Source organism: Astatotilapia calliptera, chromosome 7 (assembly GCF_964374335.1).
Source record: "Astatotilapia calliptera chromosome 7, fAstCal68.1, whole genome shotgun sequence".
Lineage (NCBI taxonomy): Eukaryota > Metazoa > Chordata > Actinopteri > Cichliformes > Cichlidae > Astatotilapia > Astatotilapia calliptera.
The window spans coordinates 62,804,734-62,832,412 of NC_137428.1; the positions used below are offsets into that span (position 1 = coordinate 62,804,734).

Consider the following 27,679-nt stretch of genomic DNA (forward strand, 5'->3'; position numbering starts at 1 on the left):
TGTTGCCAAGTCTAGTTAGTAGACAGCATTGTCGCAGTACATGGCAGCTAATTACTACAAGCTAAAGGGCAAGGTGTGGGGGGGAAAAAAAGGACAAACAAAATACCCACTCCTACACACGAGTAATGGCGGTGTGACTGATGGAGATTAAAAAAAAAAAATCTACAAAACAATTTGCAAACGCAATTGGTTTGTATTTAAAATGCAAAACATGACATGCAGGAAGTGCTGAATTGTGCAGCGAGTTCTCCCAGCAGATCTAATTATGGGCCACAAAATGAATGTACCTTTACCCATGAACCCAGTTACCTGCACCTCTGTAGAGAGGGGGGGGCAGCTGCTAATGAACAAAGCTGCTGCCGCCGCCCGCCTGGTGTTTTCCCCCATGCATACAAACCTCCATTTATATTAATTTAAACTTTAAGGGGCCCGCTACGCAGAAGCTTGAGGGAACAGTTTCTTGAAGGCGTTCTTGGCAGCTTTGCTCACTGCTGCAACTGGATGGCAGGCAGGAAAAAAGAAGGCTGGCACTCTGTTAAAGCTCAATGCCAGGAGTGAAGGAAACGCAGCGGCAACACTGATATATGACCATGAAGAAGCGAGGAACCATCTGCTCTCTCTGGGATGTTTGTATGTCAGGGGCTGAATTTAAGATGCATTAAAAAAACTATAAAAGGTTTCAACCCTGGCAGTAAAAAACAGACATGCTTTACAACAGCCAAACTTTTTTTTTTTAATTAATCCAGCATGAAATTGATCTCAACACATAACATCCATCATCAGTTAAATAGTAAAAAAAAAGGATTAAAAATAAAAACAAACATAGAAAATTGAATCATTATCTTCTGATTTTTTTTAATCACTAGCCATTCTGGTCTTTTGGATCCAAAGGCTTTGATTTGGCCACGTAACTGCAAGTCTACATCGTTATAGAGAGAATATAAAGCATGAATTTGTCCTTTTATGTTTGGTGTTCACAGCAGAAAGGGAGGACGCTTCACTTTGATGAAGATGTTCTGAAAGAGAAGCCCCAAAATCAATATAAAGCACACTCTGGGGGGAAAATGAAGAGAGAATTATATTGTTTCTCACCCGCAGTAACCAAGTGGCACAATGCTTCACAAGGTTAGCCAAGCAGCTTTTGGGCTGAGTGGTTAATGTCATTAAAAAAAACAGTGCTGCTCACTGTAATTCGGCACATTTCTGTGTGATTGATGTACCATCTCTGGTGTCTGCGCTGCAGTGGAAATTCCCACTGAGGCTTGATTGAAAACAGAGCATCCTCCACAGTTTCCTGCTTATCAAACAACCTGCGGGGATGTTTTATTATGCTGTCCCAGCGCGCTGCAGAAATCCTCAATTTAAAGTTTTTCTTAGCATTAATGAACAGCGAGTCAACTTTATAACCCCTGGCCTGCAATCTGTCAGGTCTCTGATGAAAGATAACAACAGCAATATATTAGAAGTCCACCTGAAGTAGAGGCCTGATGTTTGTAGTTGAGACAAATTAGATATGCCTTAGATAAAGTAATGGAGTAAAGGGCCAATCCACACATTTCTACACACTGCTTGGCACATGTGCGTCTCAGCCTCTGAATAAGGCCTTTACTTCTGGAGGTGCTTTGCTAAGCCTGAATAATTAACTACTGTGATTCCATCAAGGTTACTCCGAGTTCTGATTAGTTTTTATGCTAGGGGGCGCTGTTTTTTTCTCCCCCTCAGGAACCATGTATTACCAAGTGCAGATATATAGTTTGAAATTTACAGATATTCAGTTCGACACTAATATTCATCGATTTGGGGCCTTGACCTACAAATGCAATCAAAAGTTTGCAACTTTGTCTATAAAAAGCAAAAACCATACCCAACCTGAATTTGAGCTCCCCTTCAAGGTCAGCTTGACCTTCTCGAGTGCTTCCAGCACTCCCACTATTTTTTTTCTTAAGTCACTCCCTGGAGCTGCCCTTTTCATCACATGCGTCTCGGCAGATTCATCGCGACCTCAAATGCCTCGAGTAAACAACTTCCCTCTCAAACTGACCAGGATGTCACATAAAAGATCATCCACAGTGATGAGAGCAGAGGGTTACAAACTACAACACAAAACACCAGAATGCACTTTTCAGTGGAAGTGCCTGAAGGCGCTGCATCAAGCCGCGAACACAACCACGAGCACAGGAACACTTTCCTGGTGGTGTGGACTGTGATTTTGTCACCCTTGTCTCTGTAATGCTATAATATCCCGAGGCATCAGAGAGAAAATATTCCAATAAAAGCCAAAATATTCTAATCTTCCTTGTTTGCCTTTGCACGCCTGCAGCATATGGCCACAGGATAATTTTGAGTTTGCACTCTGGTGGTGGAGATACAGCAACCGTCACAGACGCACAGGCGGTCAGAAGGAAAATTCTAGTGGCTGATCAAAAATAGCAGTCGCGCTGAATGCACTGCATTGTTGCCAAATTTAAATAAGGTATGTTTATTTATTCTAGGTGGAGTTGCACAACGTCATGGTCGTGCCTCTTCAAAACTCAGGATATCTTGGTCTCTGCTGCTTAATATTAGACCATTCTGTCTCTAACTCTCTCCTGTTAGGTATCCAAGCTTTAAGGGTGTGGCAGTACTCATTTTCTGGAAAGCACTCTGAAAAATATTTGCAAAGTAAATTAGCTGCATAATACATTTAAATGGTGACAAAGCTTATCAATACAACTGACATCAATCAAATAAAAGATAAAATACATGAAAATACACGTGAAGCTTGTAGCAAATAAATACAAGAAAAAATTGATTGGCTCTTTTGCGTTTGGATGGGGTGCTGATGGGACAGTAAGGCCTGCGCTTTGTGTTTTTCTGAACCTGTGCGATTCTGCTTCACGAATCAGCTCCGTGCAGTCAGACCTGTCGTCGTGTCAGACACCACAACAGCAGATGCAGCTTCAGCTAGATTGAGCTCTGCGTCTTAATAAAAGCTGTTCTCTCGCTGTGACCGTCCACTTCCTCGCTGTCTGATTCAGACTCGTAGGCAATCATGTCCTCATCTGCCCACACAGTGGGGATTCCTTTGTAGCATATCCTTGCCTTTCTCTCCCGTCCTTGCCGGAAGCCAAAACCAAAGCCCACCCGCACCCCGTTCGTCTCTGAAAATCCAGAGGGCAATTTGGTCCTCCAGGCAGAAGCGCCACCTGAGCGTAACTGCAGCAAGAAGAAGACCCCGACGAAGGCAGCCAGGATGAAGGCACAGCTGAGAAGGGCCACGACGGCGGGGAGTTGAGTGGACGGAGCTACAATGAGCCCTGGGGATTCCTCAGCTACTTTGCTGTCGTGGTCTGCTGCTGCTGGACTCGCACCTTCTGGCTGCGCTCCGTCACCCTGGAGTCCTCCAGTTAGAGGGGATTTTCGCTGGACTTGGTTCTGGTGCAAACAGGAGGTGAAGACCAGATGGCTGTGAGGAGGGCAGGACAGGCAATCTGCAGGCCCGGTGCCAGAGCAAGTGAGACAGGCAGGATTGCAGGGCAGGCACGCCTGGACGGAGGACAAATCTACCCAGTTCTCCAGAGAGAGGTTGAGGAGCTGCTGCCCCGACGTGAAGCCTGGCGGACACAACTTCACACAACCCTGCAGGAAGAGGGAGAAGCCAGGGCTGCACTCTGGATGGAGAGGGGGCAGATTAATTAGTCAAGAGGGCGTTTATGTCAAAAACACAATGAAAATAAGACCTACAAATGATTTCTGAACTTTGAACCACATACCGTCAAACACTGTTTAAAAAAAAAAAATATATATATTTGTGTATTATTATCACTCCCACTGCACTGTGTATTTTTACTGTATATAGTAATCATTTGTACACAGTATAGTATTTTGGCATTTTTTTGTACACCATTTTTCCTATTTTTATTTTTCTAATACATCTTTTTCACCCTGTCCCCTGCGCACAAGTGAATTTCACCAGTGTGGGATTAATTACAGTCCATATCTATGTCACTGCATGTAATTAATTGGAACTACATTTCTTACTTGTTAATGAGATAAAGAAGCTATAAAGCGTCTTTAGTCTATAAAAACCATAAATAAATATGAAATATATTCTACCCTAAGACAGCTAATTTACAAAAGAACACAAACAGGCAAAAAAATAAGTGTTAACAATCATTTCAGTATTTACTCCTTTTGTCCTTTGTCGGTTTCTGCAGTCAGAACCTTAGACTTAATTTGAGGGAAATTAGCAGGCAACTGAGGAAATGAAATAAAAGCAGTAATAACTGTAATGTTGATTTTACTGAAATTTTTGAAATGTCTAAAATGATTAAGAGGAAAGCGCCTGACTCGAAACATAAAATAATTTTTGACTTCGTCTGCTTTTCACTGAGGAAGTCATCCTTGCTGACAACATGCACCTGAGGCACTGGCGCAGTTTAAATCTCCCCTGCTGCTCGCAATACGTTCCACTCTTTGATATGACATATGGCAACGTGCGTATTCATTGTGCGCACATAAACAGATGCGCAAGAGGCTTGTAAATTGCCAATTTGTATTCACAACATTCACTTTTCACAAACTGAAATGCTCAACACAGTCTGACCCAAAGCCTGTTTGGTAACAATGACTGTATGCCGGCGCCAATACAAATGAATCTATTCAACCTAAGTGGCTCATGCGTGACAGTGAAAGGCCGATCGATCTCACCGATACAGATCTGCTGGGCATCGAATGTCTTGCAGCTGTTGTTGGACGGCCGAGGGAAGTCAGGGGACGAGGGGTTGACTATGCTGGGCCCAGTACCCCACAGGATGAGGGTGAATTGACTCAACACACCTGAGGAGAACAGAGGCAGAGAGAGTGGAGGTGTAAGTGGTGAAAGAGAATATCAATTTAGCACTTCTCAAAGAGGGAACAGAGTGAACTGGCTGAGAAGAGGATATGGGGGTGGAAAGACAGGAAACGAGTGATGTGAGTGGCCCAAACAACAGTGGAGGAGGATCAACAGCAGCAGAGAAAGAGAGGTGTTTCTCTCGTTTCCCTCTGCTGCTCAGAGAAAACAAATCTACTGGAAAACATGGCAACTCTTTCTGTCAGGGTGTGCTGCCATTTGCTTTTAGAGCTAAAGTGCAGCCCAGTTGTTGGAAAGAAAAACATTCTCAAGACACTGAAGTTTTGATAATCAAATAGTTGCCAAAGACTTTCTTGCAGAAGAATCGTTCTCTGCCCAGAGACTCTTAACTTTTAATCTGGAGCAGTTTCTAAGTGCCTCTCTGCTGGAACCAAAACTGTTATAGACCGTTAGAAAAGGAGAGAAAAGGAAGAACTGCAGAGAGGCTACTAAGAGAAGCATGGAAATACATAAGATAATGCTGGAACGGAAGAAGGTTTGATGTGATGCGACCAGTCCGGGCAATTAATGAAGATGAGTTAGGTTACCATAGTCACGTCCATTAGGTGCTACATTTTCTATCTCCAGGGTCCACTCTCCTTGAGGGTCTTCGTCCCATGAGTGTGTGGTCATAAAGGCCCAATCATTGAAACCCTCTGAGGAGAAGTCATTGGGCCTGAATAAATAAAAAGAGAGGACATGTTGGTGTTTTTTCCCTGCATCTGAAAGCAGGCATATTCTGAGTATTTGTCTCAGAGAATACGCCTCTGGGAGCATGTGTGCCGAAGTAAAACCGAGGGACACGCACATTATTTGTCTGTGTGTGGCACAGAAAAAGAGAGATTTATATTAGGACCTGGCTGCTGTTGTCCTGTTTTTTTACTGTGTACCTGGGGAACAGCAGGGTGGAGTGTGTACCCAGCGGGCTGATGAGATGAATGGCCAATTTTCCTCTCTGGTTGTAGGAGAGAGTGAGGCGAGCCTGAACGTGTTCCAGGGAGCTGACATGCTCTGGTCGTCCCCAGCAGGCATCCACGCTCTTGCTGAACACCAGTTTGTTCCCGATGTCTCTGCAGGTTTGACAAGTGGCGGGCAGAGTGGTTAATGTTGTGTGGAAGCAGAAATGGACACCGAACAGCACTGTGCTTTAAACTTAAGCGACCTCCCCGGCTTGGAGGAGAATGCAGCGACATCCATCAGGGTCAGAGATATGATAGAACAGGAAGTCTTTGTAATAATGGTGAAACTCTTTTTACAGACAAACCCACACACACATGCTCTAAGTCATCCTTCTAACCTTGGTTCTGAAAGCATCGTGTTAACACACTGGTGCTGCGGTCCCACTGATGTCCAATTCTGTGCCAACGCCACCAGAGCACCTGTATCCAGGAGCCCATAACCGTACGAATGACTCACTGTGGAGGAAACAAAATGGAGGGATAGGGAGCGGATGGCAGTTTTGTGGGTGGTGGTTATGAGATAGCAGCACAGAGTGACAGAAATTACAATCAAACAATCCTCTCTACAGCAATACTTCATCTGTGCCTGAGAACATAAACCAGTGTGTGAATGTGTGTGTGAATGGGTGGGTGACTGGATGTGTAAAGTGCTTTGGGGTCCTTAGGGACTAGTAAAGCGCTATACAAATACAGGCCATTTACCATTTACCATAAATGTGATTAAAAACAGCAGGGATTTAACAGTCCAACTGTCACCGACAGTCAGTAATAATATAAACAGGTTTATCCAGCCTATCATATTTTCTTTTTTTTTTATCATTAAAAAGGAGGGAAAGGGTCTTTGGGGCAATGTCAGAAAAGTTTCTCTATGTCTCAGATGGCTTTCTGTGGATGAACGACAGCAGCTGGCAGACTGAACCTTGGCAGGGAATGGAAGACAAAGTCAGACTAATTCTTTAGCCTACAGGCCGCAGACAAACAGTGTGTAGCTGGGACCACACCATCACCTAAATGAAGATCTGTATGTATGTTTATCGGCTACAGTATCTACCCTGCAAACTAATGCCAACAGAAAACTTTCTGGGTAAATGTTTCACGGCTGTTCCAACAAGATAAGCTGCAAAACATAGCATGTTCATGCGTGTCAGTTTGGTAGGAAGTACACTTTAGCAGAAAAGATAATGCAGGTTGTTCTTCAAAGTCTGTTTCTGGCTGTTGGCCAGTGTGACTGTTTCTAACAGAATGCCAACATTGCTGCTTTAATCGAATAGAAACAAGTTTTACTTTTTAAAAAGGACTAATTGAGCATCTATGAACTAGACGCTAAGTGCATGAAACCTAAAGACAAACATTTATGTTTATTCTTAAAGCAGTACACAAGAAATGAACTAGAAATTCTGAATGTATTCATCTAAGTAAAGTATAAGTAATATAAAATTTTATTTATATAGCATCTTTCAAGATAAAATCACAAAGTGCTTCACTGAAGCCAAAAACATAAAATCAAGTTTAAAAAGATGAGTTTTTAACTTCTTCTTCTTCTTTTTTTAAAAGAAACCACTCAGTCAACAGATCTCAAACTCAAAGGGAGATAGTTCCAGAGTCTGGGGGCCACAGCTACAAAAGCTCTGTCATCTTTAGTTATTTAGCCTTGTGTGATGGACAACCAGCAAGCCCTGATCACATGACCTCAGGGACCTGTTGGGGATGTATGGATGTAAGAAATCTCTGATGTATGTTGGTGCTTGTCCATGCAAAGCCCTGAATGTAAAAGTCATAATCTTAAAGTGAACTCTGACTTTAATGGGGAGCCAGTGCAGCTGGATCAGGAGGAGTGTAACATAAGAGTACTTGGAAGACTAGTCCAAACGAGATGAAACAAATGCATGTATGATCATTTCTAGTTCAGAGCGTGACACAATAGGACTCAGCATTGTTTCATAAATGATAAAAACAGGAGCGAAGCAGAGATTTAACATGAGCGTCCAAAGTCAGAGCTGAGTCAAAAGTTACACCAAGATTCCTGATAGAAGGTTTGGCAAATTTAGCAAGAGGACCTAGATTTTCCAAAACCATGGGCACAAATTTATCGGGAGCACAAACAAGGACTTTTTTTTCTCCTCATTAAGTTGAAGAAAATTATCAGCCATCCAACCTCTAATGGAGTATATGCAAAATCTGTAGCTTGGAAACATCTTGTGGCTTAAAGGAGATCTATAGCTGAATATCATCTGCGTAGCAGTGATAAGAAATGTCCATAAACGTGCTCAGAAGGTTTGCTGAAGAGGGAGTAAATACAACAACAACAATAAAGGTCCTAAAACAGAACCTTGCGGCACACCATAGGTAAGAGAAACAGAAGAGGATCTGTACATAGAGGTAGCCCCAGAGAAGGATTGTTCACACAAATAAGATTTGAACCACTCCAAAGCAGACCCTGATATACCCACCCAGTGTCTCAGCCTATCGGATTGGCCTGCCTTGAACTCGGCACCAACTAGGCCACAAACCTTTGAGCCAGGTCGTGTTAAGTAATGGTTATAGCCGAACTGTAACAAGCAAGACAAAACCTTCCTTTGAGCAGAGAAGAGATTTCTATTTGTTCAAGTTCTTTGCATAACAAACTAAAATGTATCCATTATAAACAATTAGGGATATAATTTGTTTAAAAATATGTTAGTTCATGTTATCAGTTCTTGTCCACATGTACATGGTAGCTCACACTTCATCAGTATAACCTATGGTATTCAATGGCTCCATGAGGGCCACCATAGCCATTCACATCTTTGTTTTCTGCATTTTCTTTTCTTTAACCCGATAATTAATATTTTGCTTACAACATTATGCATGACAGGAAAAGTGTTAAATAACTAAGTATTTTCATTTCAATTTTTTTGTTAAATTTTTTGTTAAATTCAGTAGTCTGCACTGCATAGGAATAGCAAACTGATCAAAAATATGACAATTTTAACACAATTTCACAGTTACTTGGTTACTTAACTTGAATCAGAAAAAAATGCATGTTATTGGGAAACTGGGCATCAATCCACTCTGGCATGGAACTAGCACAGAAATAGCAAAGAAATACCAAGTGCTAAGAGTTGTAATAACCAGAATCTTAGGGTAGCTTTCTAAACAGAAATGAACATTTAAATTTACTCGACAAAAATGTAAATAATTGCTAATAAATGCTCATCCCTTGGCTGGGCTATACTGCCATCTGGAGGGAAAGACACATATTATACTGATCAACCATCACAGCTTACTTGTTCAACAAAGTTGAACAACAGTGTAAGAGAAACTAATATTTCTGCTGCTCCAAGTATGCATGTGTGTAACAGACCTGTTTCCCTGGACTGCTGCGACATTACTATAAAAATAATGCTTGGAGGTACATTTAGTTCACCAAGCGTTTACCAGTTAAGCAGCAGTCAGGTAGGTACTTGTAACACATCTGCACATATTCCGTATCATAGCAACCAAAGCCGTCCAAAGCGCTCTCAAGCAAGGCATTTTCAAAAGAGCGCTTTAGTGAACTTTCCATTTGTACTCATTATTGAGGCATAGACACAACTCCACATGTTACCACCTGCTCTTGATTTGTCTAATAACTGTATTGAGTTTTTACCTCTGCGCCCCACTCCGTTGGTCTTCCAGTCACCAGCGCTGAGACGCCCGGGCTGGGATGTTCTCACCACCAGGTGCTGCATATCCCTCCAAGTTAAGTTCATACTGCGCAGACAGGGAAGAAAGAAATATAATCACATTTACATTCTCTCATGTAATAGGTGAGGCTAATACCTTCCTATTATGCACATTATGAGAAATGTCAGGTTTTGATGACCTCAACTGTACAACAATACAGGCCGGGAAATGTGAGCAGCAATGGGACACGGAAAAGGTCAGAAGACTGTAAAAAGACCTGAAATGTGATCCATCTGAGCATATACAGTGAGAACAACCGTACAGTGTTGAAATACTACACTGAGAGGTGGAGGGAACCCTGAGGGATGTGCCACTCAACTAAAACAAAGCTATGGACTCACATAAAGGTTTTAACATGGGCATAAAATACCAGCATCAAAGGTACATCATAACCTACTGTGTTGAAAGGTCAGGGAACACTGTAAAACAAAACCGTGGAGGACAGTCTATGCCTATCTGTAATGATAGTTTCTAATAGGTTCTGTGAGTTGGGGACAGGGTCACCTCCAACATAGTTGAAGCTCAGTAATTTTTTCCCCTTCATATAGATTTATTAAGGGGTCTAGCTGTAAGTATCCAACAGAGAATCCTTTAAGTCACCACTAAGAAAAACTGCTCTGTGGGTTAAGATAATCACAGAGCTTTACCGAGAGCAACACCACAGTTGTCAGAAATAGAAACACGGAATTGCACTGTGGTGCATCACCTCCGCCAACCTCCACATCAGCATTCACATCTCACATCCTCTCATGTGTTATTAATGGACAAGATCCTCCGATCCACTCAATGTCACCTCAGCCAAGAGCGAAGGAGAAAATAATAAAATAATAAAACACCAGAAAGCCAAAACACTCTGCCTATTAAATGATTCCATCTCTGTGAATTCCAGTGCGGTCCCAGACTGATAAACTAGCTACCCTGTTATTACAGCTGCCTATCAGGAGGGGCTTCAGGAGGAGTGGGGGGGGTGGCTATACACTGATAAATACTGACTCTTGTGCGGTGTTAAACCAGAGACGCTGAGCATACCAGAACTGAAACTTGGCTGTGTGGTACTACTGGATTGATTTGACAGCTGTCAGCAAATCACTAATGTGGAAAGGAGGAGAATTATGCACAGTAAAGCACTGCTTACTGATAAAACTGACTTAACACATGCAAGATATGACTCAAGATAATGGGGAACACATTAGAGCTGCTGACAGAAACTTGGATTCTGACACCTGGAGTCCTGAGTGAGCAATAATGAGAGACATTCACCGGTTTAAAATCTTCACCATGGGCCCTACAGGTATTCAGATGTCTGTGTGGGCTGCAGCTGCTGATTTGTCTCACTAATTAACCAATTATCAAAAGCTTAATCTGGAGTGGAAAGAATTTCTTGGCTGGGATTTAGGCCAACGCCGCCTTCCCAGAGACGTCTGCGCATTTACAGACGTGAGTCCACGCACATGCTCCCACATGTAGCACGCAGTGGATCATAATAAACTAAGTTAACAGTAGCATAAAGTAAAAAAAAAGCTTTACATTTCTGATTCCCTAATGTAGAAACAGATGATACAGGGGCACTCACTTGGCCTCCAGAGCTAGAGCGATGATCCCAGCAGCGAGCGGTGCTGACGCGGACGTCCCCGTGTGAGAGTCTGTGCATTTTTGCCTCAGGTCGGTGGTCACCTTAGAGACAAGCAGATAGAGAGAAAGTGTAAATAAGTACAGGAGGACAGACATAGTTGATTTGACACATTGAGTTTCCCACTTCAACATGAGTGAAGCTCCCAGGCAGAGAAACTAAGAGCTAGACAGATGAGGGCCGCGGACAATAGGAGCTCTCCCCACAGCTATGTGCGATGGAAAAGAGGAGAAGGAGAGAATTAGTAGGTGGTTCAGTCTCAGGTCTGTGGATCCCTGCCAAGGGGTCACGCCTGGGGTAATGAAGGTCAGCCAAATCAGCCCAGCCAGGTCAAGCTGTGGTGAGACAGAGTATGTTAGCACTCCACGTACATCTCTCCTCTTGGTCTCTGCAAGTGCCAGAAAGCTAATGAGGGCTGTCTGGGTCACGATGAGGACATGTCAGAAATGACAAAGAAGCCAAAGGCAAGGTGGTCTATGAAGGTTAGAGACAGATTCTTGGTTTGCAACTTTTGGCCTGACAGATTGTGGCGTTAATGACCATTATCTGTGGAAAGATGTGTCAGAGGGGTAAACAAAGGGAGGGCAGGTGTCTGCACAGGCCAGCTGTTAGATATAGGACCTGGACAGAATAACACTGAAACAATAATATTTAACAGATTAAATGCTGGAAGTTAACTGATTCATCTTAAAATATCTTTTTTTAAATATTGAGTGAAATCTTTTGTAAATAACAGCTCAGACTATCTGCAGCTTCTTTTTAGACATTTTCTTGGTTTTATGACTCTGAAAACTCGACATTTTTTGATTTTTTTTTTCTAACTAGACAAATTAAGTTTTTCATATAGCAGGTTAGAAATAGAAAAAGGTCCCAGACCAGATTCAGTGTTATTTATCTATCGAGACTATTCTGGTGTGAGTTGCTCAGTTTTAGAGATAACATCTATAGGGACGTCTGCCATCTCTTGAATATAATAGAACTAAATGGCAATCGGCTTATGGCCAAAAATACACCTGAAAAACTCAGTCCCCCCCCGGAAATATGATCCCGTTACAAAAGAAAAACCCACCAACCATGTTGTGAGGTGATTCATTTAAGAGAAAACTGTCTGTGACAAGTGGCTCAGGCTCATGACAGGATGCAAATGCTGATGTTGCTGGCACTCTGCTAAGCTGTAATGCCAACCAAAAGCGGTTGTATACAGAAAAAAGAAAATTCTTTGTGACTCACACTGCCCACAATAGCTGGGTTATGGTTCTGCAATTCATTCATTCACAAATATGTGCCACAAGCCAAAATCCATTAAATGAAATTATATTCAAGCGTAGGCAGACACTGCTGCGGCTAATGTCTCCCGAACTGGACAACTCCCACCAAAAGCACAAAGTATATGAAGGACTAATAGGGTTACTATATTTTGAGATTTCATTTTAGGAATATTAGGTGCTGAAAAAATCTGGATACTCTAAATCAAAATCTTCCACAAAATGTTGACTATTTTGAAAACGCAGCTGAACTGTGGGGCTCCATAAGCAGCATCACATATGATAGAACTGTCATAGTGTTTGGGAAAAGGAGGAGGAAGAATTCTCACTGCGTAGATGCTGATGGCCAGAAATGAAGCCACTGATAAAAGCTATAAGGCCTGCCTCGTTCAAGCAGAAGCAAAGCCTAGAAGATCTGAGAGCTGGCAGACATACAGCACAACTAGATGCTGTGCTAATAAATACCAGGTGCAGCTTTGCTATGAAATGCACACAAGGTACTGATACTGGAAACATCAGAGGTATGCTTGAAGGAATGAAGAAAGCAACGGGTCCAACAGATTCCGAAACAGCTCCTCAAGTCCAAAGCTGGTGAGTTTATCACTGGTGGAGATAAACAGATGGAGAGATTGGTGGAATGCTAAGTTAAAATATATGGCACAGAGAACAAAGTCACAGAAATTGCACTAAACACTGTTCCTCAGCTAACTGGAGAAGTGAGATGCAGAACCAACACTGAACAAGCTGGAAAAGGGCATCAGCTGCCTTGCAAGTGGAAACGCTCCTGAAAGTATCTGAGCAGTCGCGCTGTTTGGGATCTTCTTCACAAAATTCCTTCTGACACTCACAAACTGACACTGGCAAACTGTTCAACTTGGCAATATTACCAGCCAAGACAAAAGTCAGAGCAAGTCAGAGCAGCAGATCTATGAGCTGATGTTTGCTCATGACTTTGGAATAGTTACTCATGCTGTCGGTTCTGAGGTTCTTAATAGGTTTTCACATGCCTGAAATGAATTTGGCCTTACTTTAAGCATCAAAAACACCACGGTCATGGGTCAGGATGTGGATAAAACTCAGTGTGGAAAAACAAGAAGCTAATCCTAGCAACAAAAATCTGTGCCTACAGAGCACCTGTTGTACTGCAGTGACTACTTGGAGGACATAGTCCCATCACGAAGCAAGAACAGCTTTCGTCTAAGTTGTCTAAGCCTTGGAATCACATAGAAGGACAAAATATCTCAAACTAGAGTCGCACAAAACTGAGACTTCCAGCATGCAAAAGCTGCTTATGCAATGCCACATGTGCCGGTTTGGCCATGTGAAACATAGATGATGGCAGAATCCCCATGGTGCCAGGCCCACGGGGCACCTGGACTCGAGGTTCAAGGACATATGAAAGTGTGACATGAAGGCACGCCACATCAACACTGACAACTGTGAAGAAGCAGCTTCTGTTTGCACAATCTGGTGGAGTGTGACTAAAACTGGCACAAAAGTTGCCAAAGGGATCAGAACTAAAAGAACACAGCAAAAGAGGCAACAACAGAAGAAAGCAAACCAAATTAAACCACCATCTGAGTGGTCTGCCACAAGTACACGACAGATCGCCATTTCAGGTCTATCGTAGTTTTCGGGTCATAAGCCGCTACTTTTTTCCCCACACTGTGAACACTGCGGCTTATACTGACGTGCGGCTAATGCATATTTTTTTTCAAGCGGCCAAAAACATTTTGCCTGGTAACAGTAGACCAATAAAATTGATAAGTAGTATATATACGGTATATATTTTTACCAGTTGTTAAGAGACGACAATGTTGTTTGTGCACTGTTCTGTAAAAAAACCATAAGCAACGAAATTTGTGTGTTATCGATACGTACGTATACTTAAAGGTAGCCGTGTTACAGGCGCTGTTCGAGGAAAAAAAGCATTTGCAGTTACCATAACATTTAACACTAGGAAGGCCCAGAGCCCAGCCATTTGGCTTTTCTACCTTTAAAACCCGGAGAGCAGCCAAATGGCTGGTAGGCTTTTAGCTAAGCTTTAGCTTCAGGCAAGTGGAAGCTAAATTGGCTAGTCATTCATATGTAAATTGGGTTGTTACCTGGGAATTCTGGAGGGAGGGGAGTGGGGGTGTGTGGATGAGGGGGTGGGGGAGCTGCTAAAAGCGGTGAGCTTCCTTTTGTTTCATCTTGATGCATTCTTAATCATCCAGGGAAACAAATCTCCAAAAGTCACCAACTTGGAGTGTTTCAGTTTGCCATCTTAGGGAGAAATCAACACACATGGGTGTATGTCCTTTGTTGCTGAGATTTATTGATAAAAACAGTACAAAAAATCAACCATTTGTACACATTTTTACAAATAATTATAAAAAGTGAGTGAGTACATTTCAACATTTTCAGCAATCACTCACAATCCTGGCACTGCCATGGTATCTGTAGTCTGCATTTACCACATGTGTATCTGTTGCAGTGAACACATCGCACAGTGGCATGATTGTTCTTGCAATTGTGTTTGACCTGACACATGGCTCTTTTTCCAGGGCTCGGTGTGGAGGGTTGTGTCAAAGGCAACTGTTCTTTTCTTGCCTTCTTCGCAGCTACATGAGAGTGAGCTAACTCCCTTGCAAGCTCCACCAGGAAGTCCACCCGTCTTTCCTTCGTCCCGGAGCATGCTTGATACAGCACATGTGCATTCAGTGCTGCCATGTCAATCATGTTATAAAACACGGCAACTGGCCAGCGCCGTGTTCCTCTGCGGACAGTGTACTCCCGAACCATCTGGTCCATCACATCCACGCCACACTTTGTTTTGTTGTAAAGGGTGACAGTGTTTGGCTTCCTTTTGGTAGTGTTATCAGTCTGAACCACGCCGTGCATGCTGCTAAGAATATAGACTGTCTTCTTCCGTTTGGCCGCATACGCCGTCAGCGTGGCAGCAGAGGTTGAAGGAATGGAGAGTTTAAATGTTAGTTGTAAACAGCTATATCATATAATAACTGCAGCTGTAGCTGTGATCAGACATCCCCCTGCAGGCCCTGAAGCTGAGCTCTGAGGTCCTCACAAACCTGCTGGAGCCAGCTTCCATCCTGGGGAGCACGTTTTTGTGTTTCAGCGCGGGGCGAGGCACAAAACCCAGATGGTCCAGATGGACCAGATGGTTCGGGAGTACACTGTCCGCAGAGGAACACGGCGCTGGCCAGTTGCCGTGTTTTATAACATGATTGACATGGCAGCACTGAATGCACATGTGCTGTATCAAGCATGCTCCGGGACGAAGGAAAGACGGGTGGACTTCCTGGTGGAGCTTGCAAGGGAGTTAGCTCACTCTCATGTAGCTGCGAAGAAGGCAAGAAAAGAACAGTTGCCTTTGACACAACCCTCCACACCGAGCCCTGGAAAAAGAGCCATGTGTCAGGTCAAACACAATTGCAAGAACAATCATGCCACTGTGCGATGTGTTCACTGCAACAGATACACATGTGGTAAATGCAGACTACAGATACCATGGCAGTGCCAGGATTGTGAGTGATTGCTGAAAATGTTGAAATGTACTCACTCACTTTTTATAATTATTTGTAAAAATGTGTACAAATGGTTGATTTTTTGTACTGTTTTTATCAATAAATCTCAGCAACAAAGGACATACACCCATGTGTGTTGATTTCTCCCTAAGATGGCAAACTGAAACACTCCAAGTTGGTGACTTTTGGAGATTTGTTTCCCTGGATGATTAAGAATGCATCAAGATGAAACAAAAGGAAGCTCACCGCTTTTAGCAGCTCCCCCACCCCCTCATCCACACACCCCCACTCCCCTCCCTCCAGAATTCCCAGGTAACAACCCAATTTACATATGAATGACTAGCCAATTTAGCTTCCACTTGCCTGAAGCTAAAGCTTAGCTAAAAGCCTACCAGCCATTTGGCTGGTGGCGGGTTTTAAAGGTAGAAAGGTAGAAGCCTGGGACTGCCAGTGTTAAGTTACCATGTTTATGTTACCTTACGGATTAAATTAAACGTTAAAAATCCTCATGTGTGATATTTCTGTGTAAATATCTCATATTACAAGTGAAACGCATACGGCTTAAAATCCGGTGCGGCCTGTACAACCACTTCAGAATCCACCTGACATGACAGAGCATCATAACAAAGGTAAGACAGACGACAATAAATATCAGGAATATATGAGGAAGAATATGCAACAATTCATTGAGTGAACTGAAAAAAACCCCCACCAATAAATACATACTAGTTGTAGCTCTGGCTACAGTTTAACCTGTGCACATTATTATTCATAAAATTTAAAAATAAGAAAACATTATTAACCTTTAGTAAAATAACAATCAGTGCTTTAATTGTGCCATTTAATTATTTGAAAGCCTTATTTTTGTGAAAATATAGCGTATTTACTTTTTCTCTGTAGCAACAGCACACTGTGCCTTGAAGGCCAATTAGTGAACTTTGTGTTTTGTGCCACTCGGTGGTAATGTGTTTATTTTTGGCAAACAGCCACATTTTATTCCATCTAGGTGTGCACAACAGATGAAGTTAATTACAGCCGAGTGCCATTGCTGTCATTTTAGTTAGAAAAACGGGAATTTATGTTTTGCTTTTCTCTCGCTCCAGTTGGGAAAAAAATGTGTAATCTCTGGAGATGGAGGTGACCAAATACGCTCACAAAATGAGCCACTTGGTAGTGCATGATTGTGAGAAACAGAAATCTAACAGAGTGAAAATAAATACTAGTTTGGGACAAACAGAAATTGCATAAACTCACTGGGTACTGCACCAAACGGCAGCCTCTGCGTGCTAAAGCAACAATACAACGCAAGTGCTCATGTATATTTTAAAATGACTTCACTTCTACCCATTTCATTTGGAGTTGTATTTACTTGCCTGCAGCACGCCTCTGGTGTAATTTGGAGGGAATGGCAGATTTATGGTTGTTTTATGTTATTCTGCGTCCCTGAAGCAAGTCTTTCTTCGGGTGACAAGCAGCTTGAGGGAATCATGGCATCTCTCAGTGTTTGTCGTGTTTGCTCATTGTATGTTTCACATCACTCAGACTTTGACATTTTGAAGTCTTTTTTTTTTTTTTTCTATTTGAGAGACACAACATTAATGTGTATAAACACTCAAAACGGGTTCAATTTGGATGCGTCGGCATGAACTTTTGGTAAGCGGGACGTGTAGCTGTGCTGTCAAACTTGACATTTACAGGGTGCCAAAGATTCAAAGTATTAAAAACAATCCTACACAAAATCTGAGATCTTTAAAGTGCATGTAAGCGTGTGTGTTTGTACACCTACTATCTGCTTCTCCCCCGGGTTTCCAGAGCTGAAGGTGGTAGCGAGGGTGGAGGAGCAGGGCTCGCTGTACCACGGCACGTTGCCGGACTGCGTGGTGCTGCTGATGGACAGGGTGTAAATGCTGTTCGTGTAGCCGTCACAGTTACAGCTGTCTTGCTCCCGGCCACCATTACCCGAAGCCCAGACGAAGATGGAGCCCAGTCCGCTGCGTCCCTGTGGTGCAGAAACATACACCTTTATGTGGCTGGAGTCCAGGAACAGACAAGGTTAAGAGGGAGAAGCTATCAGGAGCTGGTTCAAGTATGAAAAATCGGCTTTGACAGAGACGTTTGTCTCCATACTTAAATGGCCTGTCGTTAACGTGCTTTCTTTTAGAAACACTGAGGCGCTGTAGGCACAACTCTTATTAATACATCATCATGTCAAACGACTTATTGCAGCAGAACATCAGATAACAAACAGAGGAAATGTAATTACCAAATTTATTCAAGCTGAATATAATTTCAGGGCTGATAAATGACAACATGATATCTGGCAGAGAGACTGTGCTCCTAAATTACACACACTATCTGAGACATACGTACATTCGGTCCAGCTGGGTCTGGAACCACAACAAGAGCCAAGAAATCCTTGGCTCGGATTAAAATTTCACCAACCCCTTTTAGCAAAGTAACAAAGGGTGTTCTTTGTCAGCTCAGGAATACAAGCGAAGATTTGATTGCTCCATTTGTGACCAGACACACAAACGCTACATTTGTCTCCAGCTGATTAGATCAGAGTAACTCTTTATTTGCTGGAAAGCCCCAGAAATCGATCGACCGCCTCTAGTCGGTATAAAATTGGAGCAGCTAAAGTGCATACAAATCGCAGAGAATTTGTGCACTTCTCAGAATTTTGGCATTGCTGCTCTGCTTACTATTGCATTTTAGAACAGATTTACTGCTTTTTCTTTTTTTATTCTTTTTTGTGTCTGCCCACTTCCTGCAAAGCTGACCTTCTTTCTCTCAATATGTCGGTGATATTTAGCCCGAGGCCCGCTGACCCATTCTTGATGACTGCCGCCTGAGGCCAAGCTGGACGAAGAGACAGAGACAGCGGGACTGTCAGGACCCCACAGCTCTGTAATAGGCTCTGGGTTGACAACAACACTCAGTGTCCCTTTCCTAAGGTCTTACAGACTCTTACCTACTGCTGTCATTGCTGATCTTATTTTTTAGGTTGTAAAAAGTACACTCGGAAAATATACGGTTTATGCGGTGCTAAAACGTATTCTCTTTGTTTTTGATTGTAAATCTATTACACAGTTTTTAAAAGAAGAAAAAAATGCCAGTAATTTAAAAGGTTACTTTTCACTTGAATTTCCCCACAGCTCATATTTCCACTGAATATTTATTACATTCTGTCATTAGAAAATGAATCAGTTAGAAATTAGTTAGGTGAGAAAAAAAACAGATGTATGCCATTGCGCGTGCGCACACACACACACACACACACACACACACACACACACACACACACACACACACACACACACACACACACACACACACACACACAGAGAAAATCTACCAGTTTTCAGTCAGATTTTTTTCTTTTACCAACTCCTCCTCTGTACCTTGCTAATGGACTTACTCTGGGCTCTCGTTATGTGCCATCATTTATTTTATTCACTTTTTCTTTTAAGAGCACCACGTGTTGTACTGCCTGTTCTGCTCCTCTGTTTTGTACCTCTTTCATCGTTAATCATACTGACTGAGCAGACCAGTGTGTATCATTGTTGTGTTTTTACATCAAGTATAAAACTAAATTAACTGATTTTCTTGGTATCTTGCTAGTAAAGATAAGATGCTGGAATATTTTATTCCTTATCACTGTTGTTGTAACACTGCCCGTCTCCGGCATGGCTAATCACAGAAATGTTAAGCTCATAATCGTACAACGGAAATTCAATAGGATGCGAATACAAATTTTAACTAAGCTTGTTCAGTACGTTTTTAAAATGATTATCCATTTAATTTTCTTAATGGATTCCCACATCCCCATCTCGCAAATGATCTCTCAAAGGAATCCAGGATAAGACTACATCTGCTGGGCGATGCAGTCCAAATCAAACTGTGTCCTAACAGTAGAGGCTAGAGAAGCTGTACATACTACTCTTAATTTATGGCCTGACGCTGTCCTGGTTGCAGGTTACAGAAGCCAGACGATAACAGTCCAGTGCCAAGGGTTATCTCGCTGCCAGGAGAGCACACACTGAACCAGTCAGCTCCTGCTTTGTTGCTGTGAGGCACTCTTTCCTCACTAACACACCATGATATCAGGAGCATTTTGCATTATGGGATTCTATAAATGAGTCATTCGGTTTCACTGAAAATTTTCATTAATTTATATGCCAATTAGAGCAGAGTTTTAATGTAACTGTTGTTCCGCATCAGTGACTGCTCCTCTCTTTCTGTTATCTCCCATCTCACATTTATCATTAGCCTATTCTCATAACGTCTTTTGATGCCACATACTGACACATGAAAAATGTTGGTATTAGACTTAGTTAATAGTCCAAACTGTTTAATGTTTTATTCTATTCAAGCTTGAATGACTAAGCAGAGGGCAATTTTGCAAACTAACCTTGAGTTTGTCCTTCTCCTCAGTCTTGGGAAGCCATCATCAATTAAAAAGTAATATGCTCTGACTGTACAGGTAGAAAATTGTCCAGAACTTTTCTGACTTGTTCTATTAAAGTGTTCTTCCTGGAAAAGAGAGACTTTTTTTCTCCTTACCATCACCAGCTGCTTGGGAATCACGAGGCTTCGCTTGATTACTTTTTGGTGATTTACAGCTGGAAAGACCACTACTGTGAAAAAGTCTTTGTGCACTTCTTGATTTTTCAGTTTTTAAAAAATATTTTTCACAGTTGCATGTTTCACAGCACTGAAACAATTTTTTAAACAAAATGTATCCCAATTGCAGTTTTTAAGTGATGATTTAATTTATTAAGGGAAAAAGGTAAAACCTACCTGGCATGAAGAGAAAAAGAAGAGAAGAGAAAGGAAGAGTCCTTTAACTTCTATAACTGCTATAAAATCAAAAATATATCGGATTGGATTGACTTATAACCCCGCCCCCCCCCCCCCCCCCCCCCCCACACACACACACACACACTTTTTTGCTTCTTTGCAAAGTGAGCCAAGAGCTTAAACAAGCAGTCTAGTTTTATATAAAAGCAACAAAATCCACCTACTGCTCCTCTGAAACTCACTGATTAACATTTTTGGGACCAGCTACAAGACAACTATCAGAGAATGCGGCTGGTCTTTGTGTTAAAGTGTGTGTCCCTGTTGTTTTGCGTTTCTGTTGGCCTAACATGAGCCCAAAACTATCTCCAACACTTTTGCATCTGGAGGTTTCTGCATTTCAGTAATTTATCACTGTGGAATGCAAAGGCACACAGAACAAGCAGTGATGCAATAAAAACAGTTTCATGTAAAAATCAACCAGTGAATGTTTACACTGAATCTTTTGAGCCAAACACATTCTCTCTTACTCATCGTATTTAAATTGAGCCCATCTCTCACTTAAGATCGTCTTCTTGTGCACCTCTGGACTGCTTCGGACACAGCTGGCATTTTTAAATAACTCCTGGGAAGTCTTTTTCAGACCAATTTCACCTTGGGTCTCAAACTTTGGCAAATAAAAAATACCACCTTCTGTGTCAATCTGACCCGGCTTTCATGTTGAGATTCATCATCAGCTGCGATGAGAGCTGAGTCTCCGGCTATTACCCACAGATCAAAAAGCTGGTTTTAGTGAAAACGTCTGCTGTGTCCAAGCCTGAAGGCGGTGCATCAGGTAAGAAGCTCAACCAGGAGCGTGGTCATCGTTTTTCTGACATTCACAGGGTTGTGCACCGTGAATGTGTCCCCCAGGGTCAGACTGTCAATGAAAGTTTCACTGTAACATCTGAGGTAGAACATTCAGCGGAAACAAACTGAAGTATACTGGGGGTCGGCACGCACTGACACAAAGTGCATTGAAAGGGAGTTTTTTTTGGCCTCAGCAACAAAGTCTTTGCAGACCACCTACGTTACTTTACTTTACTGGCTCCTTGTGACTCTGTCCTCATTCCCAAGATAAAAGTCAAATTAAAGAGAGCCTCAGCAAACGCGGTAGAGAACATTCAGATGCACAGGTATAAGTGGTTAAAACTGCTTCTGCACAGGCAGCAATCTACAGCTAAATTTAAATGAACGATGATTCCTGTTTTTTTATTTTGTGTGTAATTGTGAAGCCTTTTGATCACAGCTTGTAAGCTAAGCTGAGCTAAGCTTGATGGCGTCTCATCATAAACCAAGTAAATATGAGTCTCCCAGAATGTTGATTTATTACACTTTCTTTGCAAGCTCCTTTGACTACACTAAAGAGGTGATGTGACTTTGATAGTGATACTATAAATAAGAAATGCAAGACATTAGTAAATTAAAAGACCATGTTTGTGCTCTGACTGACCTTGGTGATTCCCTGGAGGAAAGCCTCCTTAGCCAGCTTGGCAGGGCCATCCAGAGACTTGCCGTCATCTTCCGGGCCCCAGCTGGCACTGTAAATGTGGATGTGCTGAGGGTTCAGGCTAAGAGACTGAGCCTCCACTACATCTGTCACCTCCCCATCCAACATACGAACTCCTATTAAAACAAAGACACAATGGAGGGTTTAGATAAGGTTACCGAAGAGAAAGTTATGAAGAAATAGTGACAGTGTGACAGACGGCAGAGGGAGTTGTGAGATACCTTAGAGACAAAACAGGCGTAAGTTGATAAAAAGAAAAAGAAGAAAAAAGTCAAGCGAATCAGTTAGAACGTAAATTTTCTTTCTCTTTTTTTCTCCAGCTGGAAAAAGAAAAACACAAGAAAACTGAAAACCGGAAAAACCAAGCTCTTCACAAGGAAACCAAGACTTCACAGAGTCTCAGTTTTAATGAGTAAGCACACAAAGCTCGCCCACGGATGCTGCTCTGGTGGATACTACACTATTTAAGCATCATGTAAACAAAACCCAGGGGGTTGTTAAACCAACCTTCCTGACCCCACCAAAACCTATAGAAAGGACAAGCAGAAGAATCCAAGAGTCTGCAGATGAGAGAAAGCCACACACGCACAGGTAAAAATGAGCTGAGAGTTTACAGAGCCTTCAGCAGTCTGCCGTGTCCACAGGGTAGCGCCGCATGTCACCTTTCATCATACCTGAACGCAAACCTGTCTGAGTCTTTGATGTGAGCAGCCTCAGATCATTCCTCTGAACATTAATAGCTGTAGAGAAGCGTGAAATAACCCACCCTCAAATAAGGTCCATTACTGTTAGAGGACCCCCGGACCTCAGAGGATACACTAAGACTGACAACGTCCCCGCATTAAGACTTCAATAATTCGTTCTAGCGAACCTGCCTAACCCTGTAGGAACAAACATACACCAGTGGGGATGTGACCAAGGCTGTAATTACAGAGTTGGCGCAGGCATTCAGTGCAACACGTCTTTGAATACTAAGCAGCCCGAAGCAAACGTAACTGCGCTAAACATGCAACATAAAGCACATTGTTTGCTCTGTGATCGTTACGCGAGGGCTGCACTGCAGCAGTAAAGGTAATTACTGTCGTAACAATTCTCATCAGCTTCCTGCGGCTTGATGATTCCTGAGTAAGACACTTGCGTGAATTCCCTGCAGCTTTATCAAGTCACAGGTAGCAGCTACCGGTGCAGCTATGAGTGTGTGTGCAGGCACAAGGAAACCAAGTACAGTAGATGGAGAGGAAACACAGAGTGAGCTAAGTAGGGTCAATTACAGGTTTTAAGTACTAATCGCTAATTATTACTCTGTAAGGACACACATATTTTAGCTTTAGCACAAACACGACTGCTTCTGCTCACACACGCATACCCACCCACACAAAAAACACACACAACTTGAGTGCTTGGGAGCGAATCACAGCTGTTTATAAGCAATCCACTGATGCCGTGACGTGAACAGATTCACAGAGGAATAATTTATGAGAGCGGGGCCAATGTGCGGCTCTGTCGGGAGATGAATGGTAATGAAGACAAAGAAGGAGAGTTATGAGTAACATCTGTGAACAGGCTGCTCAGGGCTCCACCGGCTCCGCTGAGTCTTGTTGGCTGCCATCATGGCATTGACAGATTGTTTGATGACAAAAGTTACTAAAGGCCTTCTTGGAATAATTTATCAAACACAAAAATATTCAGGAGGAAAAATAATCCTTCCAGACTTGATTTGTTTTCACAGATTTAATTTGAATGAACTGCTCTACATACAGCATCTTTCTGTACGTATATCTGCACAGGCTGACAGCTTAATTACTGATTGGAAAAGATTCTCCCCAAAGAGTCTAATTTTGACTAACTTTCATATAAACATATGAATATGTATCAACAGTTTAACTAACTTTGGAAATCCGACTTGATTAAAATAAACAAATTAATTTTAAAAAATATTACGTTTTATGTGGAGAGCCAAATAAAGGTGGAGGGCAGCACAATGAAAGCACTGACACGAATTAAGAAAATCAGATTGAGCCTTTCATAAACATTGAACATGAACCTAACCGCTTTAAATGCAGGGATGAAATCGTTGCAGTGACCATTTTATTTGTTTTACTGGAGCATAGGAGTTTTAATTAAGTCATGATCTACTTATTTCCAGGCAAGAAAAACTGCAGCAAATGATCAAAAGCAATTCATCTCACAGGCTTTGGATAAAGAACTATTCACTGCATAATACTGCCTATCTCTGCAGCACACTCTCACTTGTACATCTGAACAATACAGAGTCAGTCAGTCAGTAAATGAGAGTCAGTGGTCCAGAAAAAAACATTATGGATATTAGCTTTAAAATCTATCACTGGATCATTAATATAATGCGAAGCCTGAGCTGCTGCAAAATTGTCGTTCTGACACAAACCCCAAAGTCCCAGAGATCTTAGAAGAAAGACATTAACTTCCAAGTTATTAATGGTGAATGTGTATTTTGTTCTGTATCAGTTCTAAGTGAAATTATCATAAACTCATTTAAATGAGTATAATACTGATTAAACCTTCTGCCAAATGAAAAATATCAATCGTGTGCTTAACTCACCTCCAATTTTAGCATTATAGGCCACACCCACGCCACATACACCATTGTTTGCTGCAGCTGCAACTTCTCCTGCACACCGTGTTCCATGCCTGGCAAGAGAAAAGGTGAAAGTGAATGAAAAGATGGGTCATAAGAAAAGAAAAGAACTTTAAAAAAACCCCCACAAAGGCTCTGAAAGCTAAATAAAATTAGCGAAAATGGCAGTTAATGTTCCAGCTGTGCTGGATGTTTAAATAACAGGGCAGCTAAAGTATTGCTAAAAATAAATACGCAATCAAAAGAGAAACACAAGCCCATTGGCCCTCGTTAGAACTGCGGCACACGCATGTCTTACAGCTTTAACAATAGATGTCAAAAAGCCTGATATGCCTTTGACATTTAAGGGCTTCTCATTTAGACAGCCGTATAATTTAATACTTGTAACAACACAGAGAGCTGTAACCTCTGTGGTGAACCTGATGTGCAATTAGAACCATAAAGGACACATGAGATTTCTTTTCCACACAGCACGATAAGTATCAACAAGTGAAAAACTGTTGGGGTGCTTTATTAAAGAGGAGCTGCAAATATAGCATTCAAAAAAAAAGAAAAATTGTTCTGTGAAACAACTGAAATTGTGACTTAATAAATCCAACATGATGTTTGCGTGTTACTCTAATCGTACTTTTTGCACTTTCATTTTTAACGGTCTTAAACGCACATTTTTCTCCCCTTCAAGTTTCAGCCTCAAACGTTCGCAGTTGAGGTCTTCCTCTTTTCCTCCGACCTGACAGCTTGATATTCAGCATCCTTTTTCCAATTTCACTATCCCTCGTCTGCACATGTCCAAACCATCAGCCTTGCTTCTCTAACTTTGTCTCCAAACTGCTCAACCTGAGCTGATACACTATTTCTAATCCTGTCCACCCTGGTCTGAAACTCTCTTCATCTCCACAAAACTATCCACACACTCTTCCTTCAAGATTACTCCTACTCCATTTCGCTTCCTGTCCACACCATGGTGGAACAGTCTGAATCCACCTCAAACACTCCTGGCCTTGCTTCCCATCTACCTAGTCTCCTGAAAACGCATTATATTAATTTTCATATCAGCCAGCCCTCGTCCTGTGCTACGGTCCTGACATTTAAAGTCCCTACTCTCACCTGCCTTTCCCATCTCCTCTTCCTTTGTCTTCAGCCAACAGCACGACAATTTCCACCGGTACCCTGCTGGCCAACTGCACCGGAGGCGCTTGTTGCTAACTAGTATGGAAATCTCATTCTTGATGATCCGCATGTTTAATTTGGCAAAGATTTTATACCAGATGCAACTCTGACCATTCATTCTTGGGTTCAGCGTGAGTGCACTGGCTGGGCCTCAAACTGGTATCTTGAACATAACAATGAATTCACTGTACTCAAATGGACTCCACAGTTACCAGATCTCAGCCAATAGAGCACTTTTGGGATGCGATAGAATCAGAGAATTTCATCATAGATGTATATCCGACTAATCTGCATCAACTGTGTGATGCTCTCATGTCAACATGGACAAAAATCTTTGAGGAATGTTTCCAAAACTTTTTTAGGGTCAAATCCTGCATTAGCAAGATGTATCTAATACAGTGTATAGTGTATATAGTAGTATACTATACTATAAAAACATGTACAAGTAGTATTAAACTCATTGTACATAATATTCAGACAGGACAACAGGCAGAAAAATCCTAACCCAGAATCACCAGTTTACCTAACATGCATAACTTTGGACCACAGAACGAAGCCAAAATGCCCGGAGAGAACTCTGTGCAGGCACATGGAGAACACGCAAATTCTACATAGTGAGGCCTCAGCTGGCAAGCAGATTCAAACCTTGGGCCTTCTTGCTGTGAGGAAACAGTGCTGAGGTACTGCATCACTCAATGTTTTAAGAAAAAAAAGTATTAGAAATATTTTCTTTTGTGACACAGGCTATAGGTCTTCCAGTCCGAAAAAAAGACTGAATAGAAACCTGAGGACAAGTACAAAAGCCTGTCAAAAACTAACTTTACCTTTGACAGTCACTGGCCACAGGCCATCCAAATGAAATACGAGACTTTATCAATGCCCATGAATTATTCACAAAGTCCATCAATAATTCCTTGACCCAGTCTTGAGTTTCAGAGAAGAGACAGGTTGCCTATAGAGCGTAGTCTACATGTCAAATAGACCAAAACTTCACAAATGGAAACTATTCCAACCCCCTACAAACACACTTTATCAATATCTTTATTAGATCTTTTTCTATTATAAACAATGGCGAGTTTAATTGAAAAATGCAGAGCTTTGCATGATTCCAAGCAAAAAGGTAGTCATTACCGGAAAAGAATTTAATTTGTTTCATTGACTTTTGGGGAGAAGCAGTGTGATGAGATGGGAAACAGAAGTGAGCATTTGGCATTTAAGACAGGTCATTAAGATTGTCTCCTGATTACAGTGCAGGTATCTGATTAGGAAGTGCAGTGTTTCACACCTGTCGGGGGGGATGTGTTGAGTGTATGTTATCAGAACAAAGCTAATTACATCCACAGCATTGCCACACAGGAGCCAAAAATGACTTCCTTTTTGATCTCCTAACCTCGCTTATGATGAGCCAGAGGACAAAGTCGTTTCACAGGGCGGGAGTGTGGCTACACCTCCAGCTGAGATTCTGATTAGACTTTGTGTGGATCTGTGATACATTACCCACCCGCTAACTCGCAGTTTTGTTCACTCGGATATGTTTTAGCAGAGAATCACTGCTGTGTTATTACTTATTCCACCCATGTCGTTTTTGTG

The 27,679-nt window shown here is 42.0% G+C and overlaps 1 protein-coding gene across 1 annotated transcript in view; it reads right to left on the reverse strand.

Moving 5' to 3' along the window:
* Positions 1 to 708: 708 nt before the first annotated feature.
* Positions 709 to 27,679, reverse strand: part of furinb (furin (paired basic amino acid cleaving enzyme) b) — a 99,141-nt gene continuing 72,170 nt past the window's right edge. The window contains exons 7-16 of the mRNA XM_026176391.2: positions 24,884 to 24,972; positions 22,249 to 22,421; positions 17,746 to 17,958; positions 11,111 to 11,211; positions 9,461 to 9,564; positions 6,171 to 6,288; positions 5,764 to 5,943; positions 5,422 to 5,549; positions 4,690 to 4,818; positions 709 to 3,650 (exon numbers count right to left, since the gene is read on the reverse strand). Of these exons, the coding sequence (XP_026032176.1) occupies positions 2,944 to 3,650; positions 4,690 to 4,818; positions 5,422 to 5,549; positions 5,764 to 5,943; positions 6,171 to 6,288; positions 9,461 to 9,564; positions 11,111 to 11,211; positions 17,746 to 17,958; positions 22,249 to 22,421; positions 24,884 to 24,972 (1,942 nt within the window). The 3' untranslated portion in view covers positions 709 to 2,943. The remainder of the gene's footprint in view (positions 3,651 to 4,689; positions 4,819 to 5,421; positions 5,550 to 5,763; positions 5,944 to 6,170; positions 6,289 to 9,460; positions 9,565 to 11,110; positions 11,212 to 17,745; positions 17,959 to 22,248; positions 22,422 to 24,883; positions 24,973 to 27,679) is intronic.